At 39.6% G+C, this 16,116-nt stretch overlaps 1 protein-coding gene across 1 annotated transcript in view; it reads right to left on the reverse strand.

The window, feature by feature from the left end:
* Positions 1 to 473: 473 nt before the first annotated feature.
* LOC129193683 (anthrax toxin receptor 1-like) overlaps positions 474 to 16,116 on the reverse strand; it is a 54,496-nt gene continuing 38,853 nt past the window's right edge. Inside the window, exons 17-18 of the mRNA XM_054798144.1 lie at positions 15,981 to 16,061; positions 474 to 1,365 (exon numbers count right to left, since the gene is read on the reverse strand). Of these exons, the coding sequence (XP_054654119.1) occupies positions 1,060 to 1,365; positions 15,981 to 16,061 (387 nt within the window). The 3' untranslated portion in view covers positions 474 to 1,059. The remainder of the gene's footprint in view (positions 1,366 to 15,980; positions 16,062 to 16,116) is intronic.

The following is a 16,116-nucleotide window of genomic DNA, read 5'->3' on the forward strand; positions in this document are numbered from 1 at the left end:
GAAGTCCAGTTTGATTGTCATGGTTCACTTCCTGTCTCTGCCATCTGCTCTCCCTGCCTTCTCCTTCTCCTGCATCTGGCATCCAGCGCCCACCACGTGTAACATTGATGTCGTTTTGAGTACAAATGAAAGTTGAGGTAACAGAAACTGCCGTACTTGCAAAGTAAAAATATTCCTGAGGTAGTGCTTGGTGTAAAAAGTAAAAAAAAAAAAAAAATTTTCTTTGCCTCCAAACCGCCTTCATGCCTCCAAAATAACATCTTTAAAAAATGAATAACGCATAAGCACAAAATATGACTTTGAAATAACATTAGTATAGTGAGGGTATAAATGTGGCGTCGTGATGGATTATTTGTGTCCTGAAAGCTCATTTGTTTAATTAAAGCGTCATTAAATCATCTTGCGAGCAGATTTCTGCAAAAACACGTAAATATTGTTGAAATATATCACACTTCTTTCCGAGAACCAACACATAAAAAACAAATGACGTTTATTAAAAAGACAAGTTGTTAATACAGAAATAATGCAAACCATCATTTCAGTCGGTAAATGAAGTAGACGGGAAACAAAGTCAAGGTACAAGGCAGGTTTTGCATGGAAGATAGATGTCATTCTGAAGGGTTTGCTCATAGAAAAAAAAAATGACATTCCCCCTTAAAAGTGATGATGACTCAGCTTGTAATGTCACCAAATAAATAAAGCCTGGAGAAACTGCCCTGCAGTTGCAACAAGAATTTAAAGACAAAAGGACTAAACTGCAGCAACTTGGGGTAGTTTACTTTCAAAACATCTTTCCTGGAAGCTTTCACCACACGCTTTGCACATCCACACTCCACCTTCCAACCCCTCTCCCTCCATACAGAATAAAACACCCAAGCAAGCACACGTATCCTCGTATCCTCATCGAAAGCGAATTGCCTTCACCTGCACTTCCTGTCTCTTTTTAATTGACAAAATGAGGATAAATATTTTTGCTGTCCAGCAACAAAGCCCAAAGCGTCCCACCAGAGCTTGTGGCTTCCATGTGCTTTACACACATCATCATCATCATCATCACCATCAGAGCCTGGGTGGGGGTCTCGAGGGTGGGGGTCCTGGTGGCCCCGGCGGTGCCCGAGAAGGAGGTGGCCCGGGTGGGGGTCTCACCGTGGAGGGGGGCGTACGTGACGGAGGCGTAGTGCGAGGACCTCTGGATGGAGGCTTCATACGGGGGACTGAGTTGGAGACCAGAGGTAGCTGCTCGGCGGGCGCGGGAGGCAGCGGCGAGGAAGGGGATGGTGGTGAGTGGTGGTGCGCACGGAGGGGAGGGCGGTTGTTTGGGGGGGAATCGCCGTCTTTGACCCTGTGGAATTGGATGCAGCGACCCTGCAAAAAAACAAAACATTTAAGTCCAACACAACTTAGGAAATAATGTGGCATTAATTCGTCTGTTCCAGGGTCGAACTATGACCACCATAACGCCTTTTTCTTTTGCTTTTACTGGACAGGCGTACTTGAAGTCATTTTTGAACTGTCGTACAGTACAAAGCACAAAGACAACTTCATGCCAAATGAGAAAATAAAAGCGGGAATGGAGGGGTCTTTCTGCCTCTCAGTGGCGTATTATAGCTCTTGCTGGAATTAAAGGTAAAAATGTTTTCGGCATGAATGATTTCCGAAAGGTCAAACAAAAACCGAAAAGCACCAAAACCAAGGCAATTTTCCCCATAGGAAATAATGTAAATCCAATTAATCTGTTCCAGAAACCCCAAAGTAGTAACAAAAAATATTAGTTTACAAAGAATATTTATAGTTTGAGCTTAGAGTTTTTATAGTTTATAATATAATGTATATTCTAAATTAAATATATTAAATTGGCCTTTATTTTCATCTTTATTTTTTTTTATATGTTAGAATCATACAATATATTTGATCTATATTTAATTATATTACTTATATTATACACTGCTCAAAAGAACAAAGGAAACACTAAAATAACACATCCTAGGTCGGAATGAATGAAACATTCTCATTAAATACTTTGTTCTTTACGTAGTTGAATGTGCTGGCAACAAAATCACACAATAATTATCAATGGAAATCAAATGTATTATTATTATTATTATTATTGGTACAGGTACAGTGGGTCAAATCCATATGTATTCGAGTCCTTCTTACCTCCAGGTGTGCACAAACTACAGTTAAATCTAAATTTTAGAAAATCGGTTATCGGTACCATATTCGTCTTGAGAAGCAGAAAGTTATCGGTATGGGTTTGGAAAAAAAAAAGATACCGTGCATCTCTAATGACAACCATAGAACCCAGAAAGATTCAAGATTCAAGATTCAAGATTCAAGATTCAAGAGAGTTTTAATTGTCATGTGCATGGTAAAACAGCAGTTATACCATGCAATGAAAATCTTATTCTGTTCATTCTCCCACGAAAAGAAAGAAACACAAGACACAAGAAAGAATAATAACATAAGAAACATAAACACATAAACATATATACCAATAAATTAAGCAGCAAAAACAGAAGAGACATTAATACAACTAAATAATACAAATAAATAAATAAAGTGCTATGAGTGTGTGCGTGTGTTGCGTGCGGCGTGTGCGAGTGCTTCGTTGAGGAGCCTGATGGCCTGTGGGTAAAAGCTGTTTGCCAGCCTTGTGGTCCTGGACTTCAAACTCCTGTAGCGTCTGCCTGACGGTAGGAGTGTGAATAATGAGTGTTGTGGATGTGTGCTGTCCTTGATGAGGTTGTGTGTTCTTCGTAGGACTCTAGATTTATAAATGTCTTGCAGTGAGGGGAGGGCTGCCCCAACAATGTTCTGTGAGGTCTTGATCACCCGCTGGAGTGCCTTCCTATCACGTGTTGTACAGTTACCGTACCAAACAGTGATGGAGGCGGTAAGGACACTTTCGATAGTGCATCTGTAGAAGCAACTCAGGATTGTGGTGGACATGCCAAATTTCCTCAGTCTTCTCAGGAAGTACAGTCCATGTGAAAGCGGTACACTTGTCTTTGGTCTTGTCCTGGCTGCTCAGTACAACATGGCTGTGGTTAAGTGTTAATGTGTTTCACACAAGCTGTAATACGAGTGATGATTTCTTTTTACACTTGTTTGAGAAGTTGTTAAGCGGTGTTAATGCACCACTTTGCTGTTTTGACTGTTGTTAACTTCTTTTTACACTTGTACAGTCGTTAAAAAGTGACTTGAAAGAGCTTCCCGGAGTTAATAAAAGCCTGGTGATGACGACGAATTGATCCAGGAACAGGTGAATGCACTTTGCAAGGTTTGGGATGGTAAAATGTCATTTTCGGTTACAGTTTGTTGTGCTGGTGCAGCTAAAAGAAGCTAAAAGATGGTCGCCAGCGAGTCTTGTTGCTGACAGAGGCGTGTGTGTGTTTGCGGGCAGACAGAGGCTCGCCTGTCTTGGCTCCACACCTGCGCCACAATAGCTGGGATGTTTGCAAAATTAGGCACACACATGCACACTTATGCAGTCTTCCCCTTCCTCCTCCTCCTCCTCCTCCTCTATTGCTTTGACACCAAACAGAAAGTGGTTTATGTGCTTGCAACCACAATAGTTAACAGAGGCTGCGAAACATGATTTACAAGTGGGACGCTTCTCTTATTGTTCTCATTGAGGGCTTTGCTCGCCCTGTGTTGTGTTGAGAGATGAAGAGTGTGTGTCTCTTCTCTGTGTGTGTGCCTTTGGTGGTCTGATTATAACACCTTATTAAGCAGAGAGGCCCTAAAGTCACACAGGGGCCATTTAGAGGGCCACAGCAGCAGTAGCTTTGTGGCTTGAGGGGCACCATTGTCTGAGCGCATGTATATGAGGGCTGTGTAATTGATTGGGGTCACAGAGGAGAGGGGGGACTGTGTGTGATAGAGAGAGACTGCTTGGGTCTTATCACCAGGCTGTGGAGAAAAAGCCAGTTTGTGAGCAGCAGAACAGCAGCACAACACCAGCAAGAGCATATGGACACAATGAGAACACAAGCTCATGAATATGACTGCGTGTGTGTGTGTGTGTGTCTTGTGTGTGAGTGAGTGGAGCATGCCTCCACCAGAACATATGGCCTGAATGGAACCTTTGGCTCATGAATAAACAGGGCCAAGGTGGTTGGAGGAGGCTGCAAAAGACAAGCACTTACGTAAAACAAAGGAGTTGGTGTTGACGCTGACATAAATGATTATGATCAGAAACGTGTCACTTATAAGCTCAAATTTTGAGTAGAAGCAAATTTTATTTGTTGGATGAATGAGAAAGTGGCAAAATATTGTCAGAAGTTGCGTTGGAGATACTGATGAACAATTCTAAAGGTTCACGACAATTTTTAGAACATCATAATCAGCTATGAATATGCATGTATTGAGAGTATTGACTTTTTGAAACACAAGTTACAGTTAATAAAATACAAGAATAATAAATAAACACATAATGAAATAAATACATAAAATGTTTACTTTATTTAAAAAATAAAGTTGTATGTTATTACACTAAAACATAGGAAATAAAATGAAATTAAATAGTCAATAAAATTCATGATTTTGTACTAGTAACATAGGAAATGAATAGCTATTCATAGTGTTGTTTATATTTGCTGTTAATGTTATATATGCTGTTAATATTTTATATTTGTATCATTTACTATGATATTATTTTATATTTCATTTATTTGTATTGTAAATTGAAATTATACTGAATACATCTGAACAACCACCTTTTTGTAATTTCCAGTTAAACGAGAACCAAATAAAAATCACTTTAATAATGCCTGAGTATTGACATTATTTTATTGATCCATATTTTAATTGTATTATTTATTATTGTATAATTTATTATTGCGTAATTTTGTTATTATGTATTGGATATTTGTACATTTATGTAATATTTATACATTTATCTCAGTCTTTTCCCACTAAAATTCACGAATAATAATTCATATTTAAGTATTTTTATCACTTATTTTGCACTTTTAGTATTCATCATTTTATTTATTATCACAATACAATATTTAAAACAATCTATATTTTTAAGTGGTATTTTTGGATCTGAAAGATCTGGGTTTGAATCTCCGTTGGGCATTTCTGTGTGGAGTTTGCATGTTCTCCCCGTGTGTGTGTGGGTTTTCTCCGGGTACTCCGGTTTCCTCCCACATTCCAAAAACATGCATGTTAGCTTAATTGGCGACTCTAAATTGTCCATAGGTATGAATGTGAGTGTGAATGCTTGTTTGTCTATATGTGCGATTGGCTGGCGACCAATAGGGTGTACCCCGCCTCTTGGCTGAAGTCAGCTGGGCAGATGGATGGATTATTATTGCATCATTTTATCATTTATATTAATGCATTATTTATTTCATATTTATACATTTGATTTATTTGTATTGCAGTGTAACTAATTAATTCCATCCATTCATTTTCAATGCTGCTTATCCTCATTAGGGCCACTGGAGCCTATCCCAGCTGAATTTGGGCGACTTTGGTACACCCTGGATTGGTGTAGATAGACAAACAACCATTCACACTGACATCCATGGACAATTTAGCCAGTTTAGCCAATTCATCTAACATGCATGTTTTGGAATGTGGGAGGAAACTGAAGTAGATTCGGACTCAGGTCTTCCCGATCTCCTGACTGTGTGGCCAACATGCTAACCACTCGTCCACCATGCGGCCGTAACTAATTACTTAATTCTCAAATTTGCCACTTTCTTTCTTTCTTTCCAGCAGCTAAAAAAAACAAATATTAATTAGACACTTTTAGTTCTATTTGTTGTATTAATCATTTTATTTGATTTATTACATGATATTTGAATTGATATAGTATTATAGTACACATAAATACTATATACTGTATATATACACACTATATACTATACTATATACTGTACTATAAATATATGTACTATATATACATACATACATACACACACACACATACATATATATGTATATGTATTGCAACATAATTTAATTCATCTGAACATATTATATTTGGGGCTTAAGTGTACATCACTTGTCTGTGTTAGTGTGCTTCCTTGTTGTCACGTTCATCACATCCTTTGGCAATTGTTTACTTCCAAACCTTGCTTTAGTGAAAAACCCCTAAAACACATCCAGCTTTCCTCCTGAGACCACGCAGCATCGTTCCAGGCCTCAAGACGTTACCCTCCTTCCCACACAAACAAACAAGATGAAGGCAGGGTGCGCTGCAAGACTGCATGTTGCCTTGATGGTAAAGAAGAAGAAGAAGGATGCGAGAGGAGACACACATCTGACCTGACAGCTCAGCCTTGTCACCTTGCATGACTTTACAGTGGCGATGCTCATGTAAGCAAGATGCTACACTACCGTACTGTACATGTAGAAGAAAACAAAATGATGGAGATCGACCATGAACGTTCTCCAAGAGAAAGAGCTGCAATTAGAAAGACAATCCCAAATTAAGGAAGGATTTGCAGGTGATGCCTGAGGACCACTTCTGTCTTTCTGCCTGTCTGGCTGACGCTTGGTTACGCATTTTTGCACCACAGAAGTAGCTCAGATCGAGGCGGTCCTCCAAATTAATTTTGGTCCATAAACAGTGCACACCAGCGGAAGAATACATGCCACATGCCGCGTGTTCCTCGCACGTGGAGGAAGAATGTCTGCATGGTCAGCCACAGTGAGGAAGAATAACATGGCTTCCTAGTACGGGTATCATGAGACACTCAGGAGCTAGCCACACGGAAACGTTTTCAGGTCAAAACGGCATCCACCCGGAAACGGCATTCTGGGTGCCCTGAAAACACTGGCTCGTCATTTACGTGTAGACAAGCAAATCCACTACATTTGGACAGCGATGACATCACCGAAACGTTGCCGTCACGTGATCAGAAGTGAGCTTTGATGACACGCCAACATAATATTGAATATCTGGACTGGCATGACTCACCCCAGTCGACATTCTCCTAATATTTTGTTGTATTATATTCCAAAATGACTCGCAGAAGTATCTCCACTTTGTCTAGACAAGCCTTGGAAAGTGGAAGACGGACTCGCATGCGTTCTTCTTTCTTCTATTGTTTGGTGTGTCACGTGATTCCGTCTTCGTGTCTGTTCACAGCACCACACATACTGTAGGTGTGCCTTATGTATTGCATCCTTTTCCCCCAGTGATCCATTCCCATCTGAATGCAACTATTGACGAATTCGGCACAAAGTGGATGCACGATTTTTCAACCCGCCGGTCTACGAGACGAGACCAGATTTTAATTTCTTTAAAGAAAAGTACGATGAAAAAAAAAATGACGATATATATTTCTGCTATATCTACTCGATATGTATCTACTAATCCAGAATATCCCCTTGGACTAATAATGCCATATCTTATTTTATCTTATAATTCCCACCACATTACCTTGCATGGCTCCTCATGAGGCTACACTCTTCTGCACTCTGTGCGTATGCTACTGGCCCCGCCTCAACCCACTGAGACAATGAGACTGACTGACAAATGGGCTCAGTCCGTTCATGCTGTTGTTCTATGGAACAAACGCGCCAAGGTGCTGAAGCCAATGCTGAATCCCCTTCCTGTCTGTTTGAAAGTGAGAGACGGGAAAAACATGCACATGGCAATATATTGAGGCCGGAAAAATTATCCAGTTCATTTTGATTTATTGTGTGGTTAATTAATTTATTATCATCCCAGGCCTAGTGTTCACGAGACATTTTTTCCTGAACGAGAAATCACGTTTTAATCTTGCAAGCTCTTATGACACAAGATCTTGTGACACCCCTACTTATTAGTTCACCTTTTACATGTCATGCGCCAAAGAAAAGAAAAGCCATCACCATAGAAGTGAAAATGAACATCATAAACAGCTCAAAGAAGGAAGGCATGGCCACTGATATTAGCTACTCAACTGTCGCGACCATCATTAAGGATAAATATAATGAAATGCTAATGAATGCTAATGAATGCTGAGGGGTCATGGATTCCGTGAGCTGTTACGAGGAGATCTGGGAGGAAAAAAGGAGGTTGGGACAATATTTTGAGAATGTAGAAAGACAACCACAGGGATGAAATGAAGGAGTTTTCATAACTGTTTCATTTAAATTCTTGTATATAACCTTTTTATTATTGTATTTTATATGTCCTTTGTGTGGTCTGTGTACTGTGTGAGTGACTTCTGCATAAAGCTATAAATTCCCATGTACATTAAAAGTCGACTTACATCACGTCAAAAACCGAATCCTATGAAAACCAGGGCGAAAGAAAACCGAGGTAAAGCTGATTTCAATTTGAGGTTGTCTTGTCAACTGTCATTCTGTAACACACAGATTCAGGAATTAGACAGGCCCTGTGATTGACTGCTGATGAGTCCAAGGTCCCTGAATGGGCTAAGCGAGATAGACAATGGATGGATGTTTTTAGGACGTGTGGCAGACACTTCAAGTCAGGCCCTAAACGATGTAAGAGGTGAGTGAGAAAATGTGTTAGATGAAATTAGGCCAAAGCAAGCATGTGAAGTGAAGTGATTGGGCGACTGACAGAGGGAGGGGATGGGAGGGGTCGGTGGCGGCGCACGTTGGCGGCGTCTATACTGGCGGACGCCCTCTGGTCTCCAGTGTGCTGGATGACGGAGCATGGTGCCATCAGCTGTGGGGACAAAGGAAAGGGAATCTCTTGTGTCACAATATGGCTCGTGGCCTTTAAACTGCCCATCTGTTTGTGTGACGCTCAATGGGGAGGGCTGACACACAACTTACAGTGACAAGCGTACACGCACACATAGTGCAGTGCAAAGAATGCAAAGACAAGAGTGTGTGGCAGAAAGTGGCAGCACGCTGATGGCCGTTTGTAGATGCAGCGAGGTAAAAGTAATGCAGGGAGAAAGCAGGACAGGCTCGGTCCTGTCACTGAATAACAATCTTTGGAGTTTTGCTGTGCTTTTCGCCAACCAGCCATTAAAGAGCCACGTTGCCACCAAGCAGAGATCGGTTCATATCTGTATCGGGTTTTCTGCCGACAATGATATTAGCACGCAAGTGATGATGTCGTGCTCCATACAGCAAACAAGCTTGCTAGCTCGGTATGCTCTCTGTCTTGAATTCTGTCTAAATTTGGCCTTTGGATTGTAAACATGCAATCTGCAATGAAAGCACTTGTTATGTGAGGGGGGGAGTAAAGGCGTCTTCCTTTAATATTTTGAATCTAATATGCGTCAGCATCAGCGAGTGACGGGCCTGTCACGATAATCAATAAATCAATTAACCGCACAATAAATACAAACGAACTCGATAATTTTGCCGGCTTCAATATACTGACATGTGCATGTGTATTTGTTTTCCTGCTCTCTCTCTACCAAACAGGCGGAGAAGAGGATTCACTCTGTACACCTGTCTCAACACCTGTGCGTGTTGGTTCTATTGCAGAATGAACAGAGTGAGTGAATCCGCCTGTCAGTCATTCAGTCTCTTTTTCCCAGTGGGTGGAGGTGAGGCCGCTGGTGAGTGCACACACAGATTGGTGTAAGTGAGGAGTGGCATTTACACTTGCATGCATTTTGGAGTAATAAGGAAACTAGTCGGTAATTTGTAAATTGATGTTATTATGGCACGCCTGAAGACTAGTTTGCGCACTGTTTACGATCTGTTTAAACATAAATGAATCCAGTAAGTGAGGAATGGATGTAGCTTGGCTACCTTTTCTAATGGGATATCAGCGGGGCGGATCTTGCTTTTTTGAAAAGGGGGGTTGTGGAAATGGAGCGCGGGGTCTGGGTGCCCTCTGCCAGAAAAATTTTTCAAATTAGACCTCATTTCCTGCAATCTGGTGATATCTGAGGCCAATTTTATGTCCTTAATTTCAAGAGTTTGTTGTTATTTTTATCCTTGGAATTTATCGTTTAAGCCAAAACATTCTATCTATAAAATTAACGGTACGAGGAGAAACCCATCTTAGCTCAATTTCCTGAAATATTTTCCAATTTGAAGCAGCTATAAATTCCAAGGATTCGCTTTTCTGGTTAATTTTTATTGAGAATAGACAACAGTTTTCCTTATAGTCATGATGCCAGAACCTTTATTTTGCACCTCCACCTGAATAGCCATGTACAGCACACGTTCAATGTCCAATGGAAATGATCAGCCTGACAGTGGCTTCAGGAATAGCATGCATCTCAGTTGCATTCTGGCATATGCGTCCACCACGCGCCCATAATTCAGATGCATGTCAGATGCATGTCCCTATGGACATACATCAGAATCAGGCAAAAAAATTCGTGGGTGCCTCAAAACGGGGGGGGGGGTGTACACGCCCCACACCCCCCTCTAAATCCGCGCCTGATGAAATGAACTTCACCACGGTACACCGCAGACATGACGGCACAGTGGTGTTGCGTTTTCTTTTTCTTGCGGGTGACGGGAGTCGAGTGGCAACCAGCTTTGAGGCGCATTACTGCACCTACCATGTTGGAGTGTGGCTCAGAGTTACCAACGTTGTAAAATCGGCAGAAGCCAATATTATCCAATATTCAAACTACAGTGGATCAGCAGTCGATCCTGAACCTGAAGATCGGATCGGGACATCTCAACTAATTATGATGTTACATATGTTACATAAATTATCAATATATCACAACCCTTAACTCCTATTTAACACATTGTAATCCTGCCTTATCATTTTCTTATGGTGTTTCAATTTGGTTTCTATTTCAAACAAATGTAATACCAATTGATGTAAAACGTAAGGATTAAATAAGCTTTGCTTCTTCCTACTCCTTTTCGGACATGTGGAGATGTGAATTGCAACATGTGATGTATTACAATGTAAGCTGTATGCATGTTCAAAATGAAATTTACCATTACCATTACCAATTAACAGCTCCAAATAAACGGAAAATTTCCATCAATCCAAAAGAGCCTAAACATATGTCAGAAAATGTATTTGCCTAACACTCGTTTCTTTAATATCATTTGACTCACATTGTGGGGGGTCTAAGGCACACCTGTGCACCAATCATGGTGTCTAATCAGCATCTTGATATGGCCCACCTGTGAGGTGGGATGGATAATCTCAGCAAAGGAGAAGTGCTCACTATCACACATTTAGACAGATTTGTGAACAATATTTGAGAGAAATGGTGATATCGTGTATGTGGAAAAAGTTTTAGATCTTTGAGTTTATTTCATAAAAAATGGGAGCAAAAACAAAAGTGTTGCGTTTATATTTGTGTTGACTGTAATTCCACATACTGAAATGCTGTGGGTTTTCAGTGTTGTTCTCGCATACAAGTCTTTCAAGTTAAATTTTTCTCCTCTCTTATAGAGAAATGTTGTCTTGACATGTTTGGGTAGCAAGTTATTGTTAACTTTATGCATTATTTTAGCAGTTTGAAAATGTACTAAATCAGCAAATTTTAATATCTGTGATTTTAAAAATAAAGGATTTGTATGTTCTCTATACTTTCTATGCATTATGAATTATCCTCACCGATGTTTTTTGCAGTACATTGAGTGAGTGAAGATTGCTTTTATGATTATTGCCCCATATCTCCACACAGTAAGTTAGATATGGTAATACCAAAGAACAGTACAGAGTGTGGCATGATTTTTGATCAAGAGCAAATTTTGCTTTATTCAATATTGAAGCACTTCTCGCCACCTTTTGTTGTATATTTTTGATATGAGATTTCCAAAAAATGTTTTCATCTATTTATATCATCTATATATTACTTTATAAATGTCGTTGATATACAAATTGAACAGTTTTGGTCCCAATATTGACCCCTGGGGTACTCCACACGTGATATTTAAACTTGCAGATGTGTATTCTCCTAGCTTTACAAATTGCTTCCTGTTTGCTAGGTAGCTTTTAACCCAATTCAAAACTAATCCTCTGATTCTGTACCCATCTAATTTTGCTGTTAAAATATTGTGATTAATTATATCAAAGGCTTTTGTAAGATCCATGAATACTGCACACTTTCTGTGGTCTATAGCAGTAGTAATTTCTTCCATAATTTCAATCAGTGCCATAGAAGTTGAAATGTTAGCTCTATATCTGTATTGACTGCCTGCTAGTAATTCATTCTTATTAAAAATTTGTCCAACCTGTTATTAAATAGCTTCTCGATAATTTTTGAAAATTGGGGTAATAAGGAAACTGGTCGGTAATTTGTAAATTGATGTTAGTCTCTGTTTAAATTTTTTTTTAACTACTTTAGCTATTTTCATTTTGTCAGTACATTTTCCAGTCTGAAAAGATAAGTTGCTAAGTTATGTTAATGGTTCTACAATCTCATTGATCATCCTTTTAATTGTTTCGATTCCATTACAATCAGTTGATGTTTTTGCTTTAAAATTTTTGACAATGTCAGCAATTTCTTTTTTAGTTACATCAGTGAGAAAAATGGAATTAAGATTCCTATATATGCTTTCATTCCATTCCTCCATTGTCCAGAGTTTTGGAATTTCTTCTTCCAGCTTTGGTCCAATATTTACAAAATAGTTGTTAAACAGTTCAACTACCTCGTTCATATCATCCTTATTAGTGTTTCCAACCATAAAATACTGAAGGTAGTCTGCTTTTTAGTGACAATGAGGAAGTGTTGTTCCGATGCTGAGCGGACTAGAGACTTGTTTGTGGGTTGGAGATACAAATATGGTGATGGAATTGCACTGCTGTTGATGTGTTCAGGTCAGAATAAAGTTATAAAAGAGCATCAGACTCTCAGACTCACTGTGCCTCCGTCTTCCGTCATAATAGAGAGGTGTGGCTTGACATGATGCGCATGTTAATTACACAAAAAAAGTTTAATGTAATTCCTAATTATCATTAGTGTTATTTCTAGTCTCTCTGCTCTTTTTTTCCCCATTTAGCAAACAGTTTTCTTGTTTTCATTTTTGTTTTGTTTTTAGAACGTGTCACCACACCATCTGGCACTCACAATACCTGGCAAAAACATTCTGGCCGTTGGACAAAATTAACTGAGGAGCGCCGCACTAAACGGTGGTAAAGTATTTTTTAGTAGTATTGACAGTGAAAAATGTTCAATGGGAAAATGAAAACTGCTGTTTCGTGTCAGTGAGGCGCTTATTTTAGTTCATATCCAACCCATTTAACTAAAATCTATTTTTTACAAAACAGATTCTCTGCATAGAATCAGAAAGTTATAATTTTGGTATTTCGGTCTTCCAATTTAACTTTGATCTCCACATGTAAACTCTTAACATCGCTGCGGTCATATTTGTGCTGCCATTGGGCTCTTTTATGTTCATGACGGCATTCAGCGGAATTCTGGTGTGACTCGCTGCCCTCGCCCCTCCCTCCTTCTTTGTTTCTTTATGAGGAGTAGCATTTCATTTTCCTCAGTTAATGGGGCATGAAGGCAGTGACGCTCATTGTGGGACATCTCTGTGAAGTAATTCTAGAAAGTTCCGTCTTCACAAAGGTAGATTGTGCATCTTAGAATTTAGAATGGGAAAAATGTTAGAAGCTAGATGAATGCATTGATGGAGCCTTTTTTACACACTTACTGTTGCATGCTGAACATGAATGCTGCTACACAGGGAACAAATTGATACATTTTCCTACGGTGCGTGACAATGACACCATTGACAACAGTGCAGATGTTTCACCATGGCAACCAGCGTGATGATGAAAACATGTCCAAAGGGGTTATAGGGGTTCTGTATGAGGGTCCAAGGTTAGAAAACAGTTCTAGCCCTGTTACACCCCTGAATGGCACACAAGGATGTCACTGTTTAAGCTTTGCAGCAATGTCGACCAATAGTTAAGGCACATTGAGGGAACAGGGTAGCATCTGAAGTATGTTCACACTCATGCTGGGCATAAGAATGGGCTGCTGTTTTTGTGTAAATGTTACACACTGAAGCACAACCTGACTGCAGATGTGTTCTGTCTTTGAGAGCAGGGCTTCGTTGCGTTACCTGTTTGAAAAAGCTTGAAATATGCATTGAAAGATGTTTGATGAAATAAGGACGTGGACAAACACTTTGCTGCGGGACATGATGTACACTTTTTTGTCTTTTACATCAATAATGTAAAAGTAGTGTCTCTACTCTCATCTTGAAAACCACACTTTTAACTCCACAGGTCATTCTGGCTCGCCATTGTTGGATGAGTTCTCCTTCCTCGCCGGTTTGCTCATAGAGATGTGCAGTTTGTGAACAACTTTAGTCCTTTCTAGTGATGGTTGAGTATTGACTGAGTCATTCAAGACTTGCGGGTTTTTTACTGAACCGGAACTCGCGGGTATTCGTCTGTTAACTCGTTCGCTTTCCCTACAAATTATAAAGGAAAGCAGATAAAAATGGCATTAATTGTTTAACTGGTTTAACTGGTTAATCTAACTGCATTTGTATGGATGTACAGTATTAACCCTGTGGAAAAAGCAACAAATCTGCTCTGCCTCAAATCAACTCTCCTTTCCACTTCCTGTTCCTGTCTGAGCTGCTCGCACACTAACGCCAAGTCGAGCTCTCAAACCCAAACTTGCAAACCTAGACTCACTAGACTCACTCGCAAACGCCAACATGAGGGGGCTGACAAGTGACTCGTGAACCTGACATGGGCTCACGGGTTTAGTGAGTCGGGTATGTAGACATCTTGCGCATGTGCAGGTTTGTCAGGTGACATTTTTCTGTAAAATAAGATCTCACGGGATTACCTTTCACAGGTAAGGCTGAAAAAATACTTTTGATTAAATTTGGCCATTATAACATCATTTTACCATCAGAATTTCTTGACTTTGTGGCATAATAGTGTGGATTTCTGTGGTGAAACCAGCCTCCAAAAACTTTGTCGAAAGTTTGGTCCATTCTCAAACATATCACTGCAATGGGTCAACCATCTCAATGAGGTGTTTGCATGTATATTGTGTATTTTATTTATATATATTTATATTTTTATTTATATATCTATATTTTTTGTGCATGCACATTGTGACACCCAGCTCGAGTGATTTGGCTACTCGATTCACATTACTGAGTGACTCATAAAAACTTAAGCCAGTAAAGGGAATTGAGTTTCTCATCACTAGTCCTTTGAACGGCACTTTTAAGAGAACCGGTTCCCAGTTGCATACAAGAACGACTCGATCTTATATTCTTATACAGTGATGCCTTGGTTTTAGTTATTAATTAGTTACAAAAAGGTCCAACAAAATCCAAAACGTACAAAAACCAAAGCAATTTTTCCGTAGAATATAATGTAAATCAAATTGATCTTTTCCAGACATCCAAAAATACATTTTATAGAAAATAATTATAGTTTTAACATGCAGAAAACAATTATATGAGCTATAGGGAACAAGATGTACCTTTATTGAAGACTCTGTTTGGGAAGACAACGAGGAGCGCTATCTTTATACTTTGTGATGAGTTCTTTCTTGAATTCAACATTTTTTATCAAATTGATTGCACTCACAACTTTCTTAGACCCCAAGGAACTTTAGCAGTGGCAGTCAATAAAAAATGCACAGACAGTAAGTGGTGCTTTGTTTGGGCACTTGATTCCACGGAATGATACAGTACAGGACAAATGGACTAGTTTGTTACGCATACGAAAACTGAGGCAAAATTTTGATGAAAATTTTCATACAAAAGCTAGGCTGTATAGGCATATGAATTCTCATTTTTTCTAAAAAGAGCCATTTTGAAAGACTTACTCGCTCGCTAACCTCACATCACTATGAGCGAACCAGTGAGCAGACAGCAGCTGTTAGATAAAAACACATCCCATTTCACCCCTGCAACAGTTACGCCGTTGTAACATTTGAAATAATTAATAATATTACCTGTTACTAGAAAACAGTTTTATTTTTAACGTTGTTACTCCCAGCACTGGTAGTTGCTACCCTTCCCCCAAAATAGCCATAATTCCAGCAGGCATCAGTGAAAAATACTGGTGTCTCGTGTGTAAATTTTGCTTTTGTTGCATGCTCACTGAACTAGGAATGCAAGCTCACACTCACCTGATCTCCAGGCTGAGGTCTCATGAGTGATACCTGGTCGTAGCCTCGTCTAAACAGCGCCCACAGAGCATCTAGCTTCCCCTAGCGAGGGGCAGACACACACACACACACAGCCATGCTTAGAAATGTGTGTCAA

Source organism: Dunckerocampus dactyliophorus, chromosome 14, assembly GCF_027744805.1.
Source record: "Dunckerocampus dactyliophorus isolate RoL2022-P2 chromosome 14, RoL_Ddac_1.1, whole genome shotgun sequence".
In the NCBI taxonomy this organism is placed as follows: domain Eukaryota; kingdom Metazoa; phylum Chordata; class Actinopteri; order Syngnathiformes; family Syngnathidae; genus Dunckerocampus; species Dunckerocampus dactyliophorus.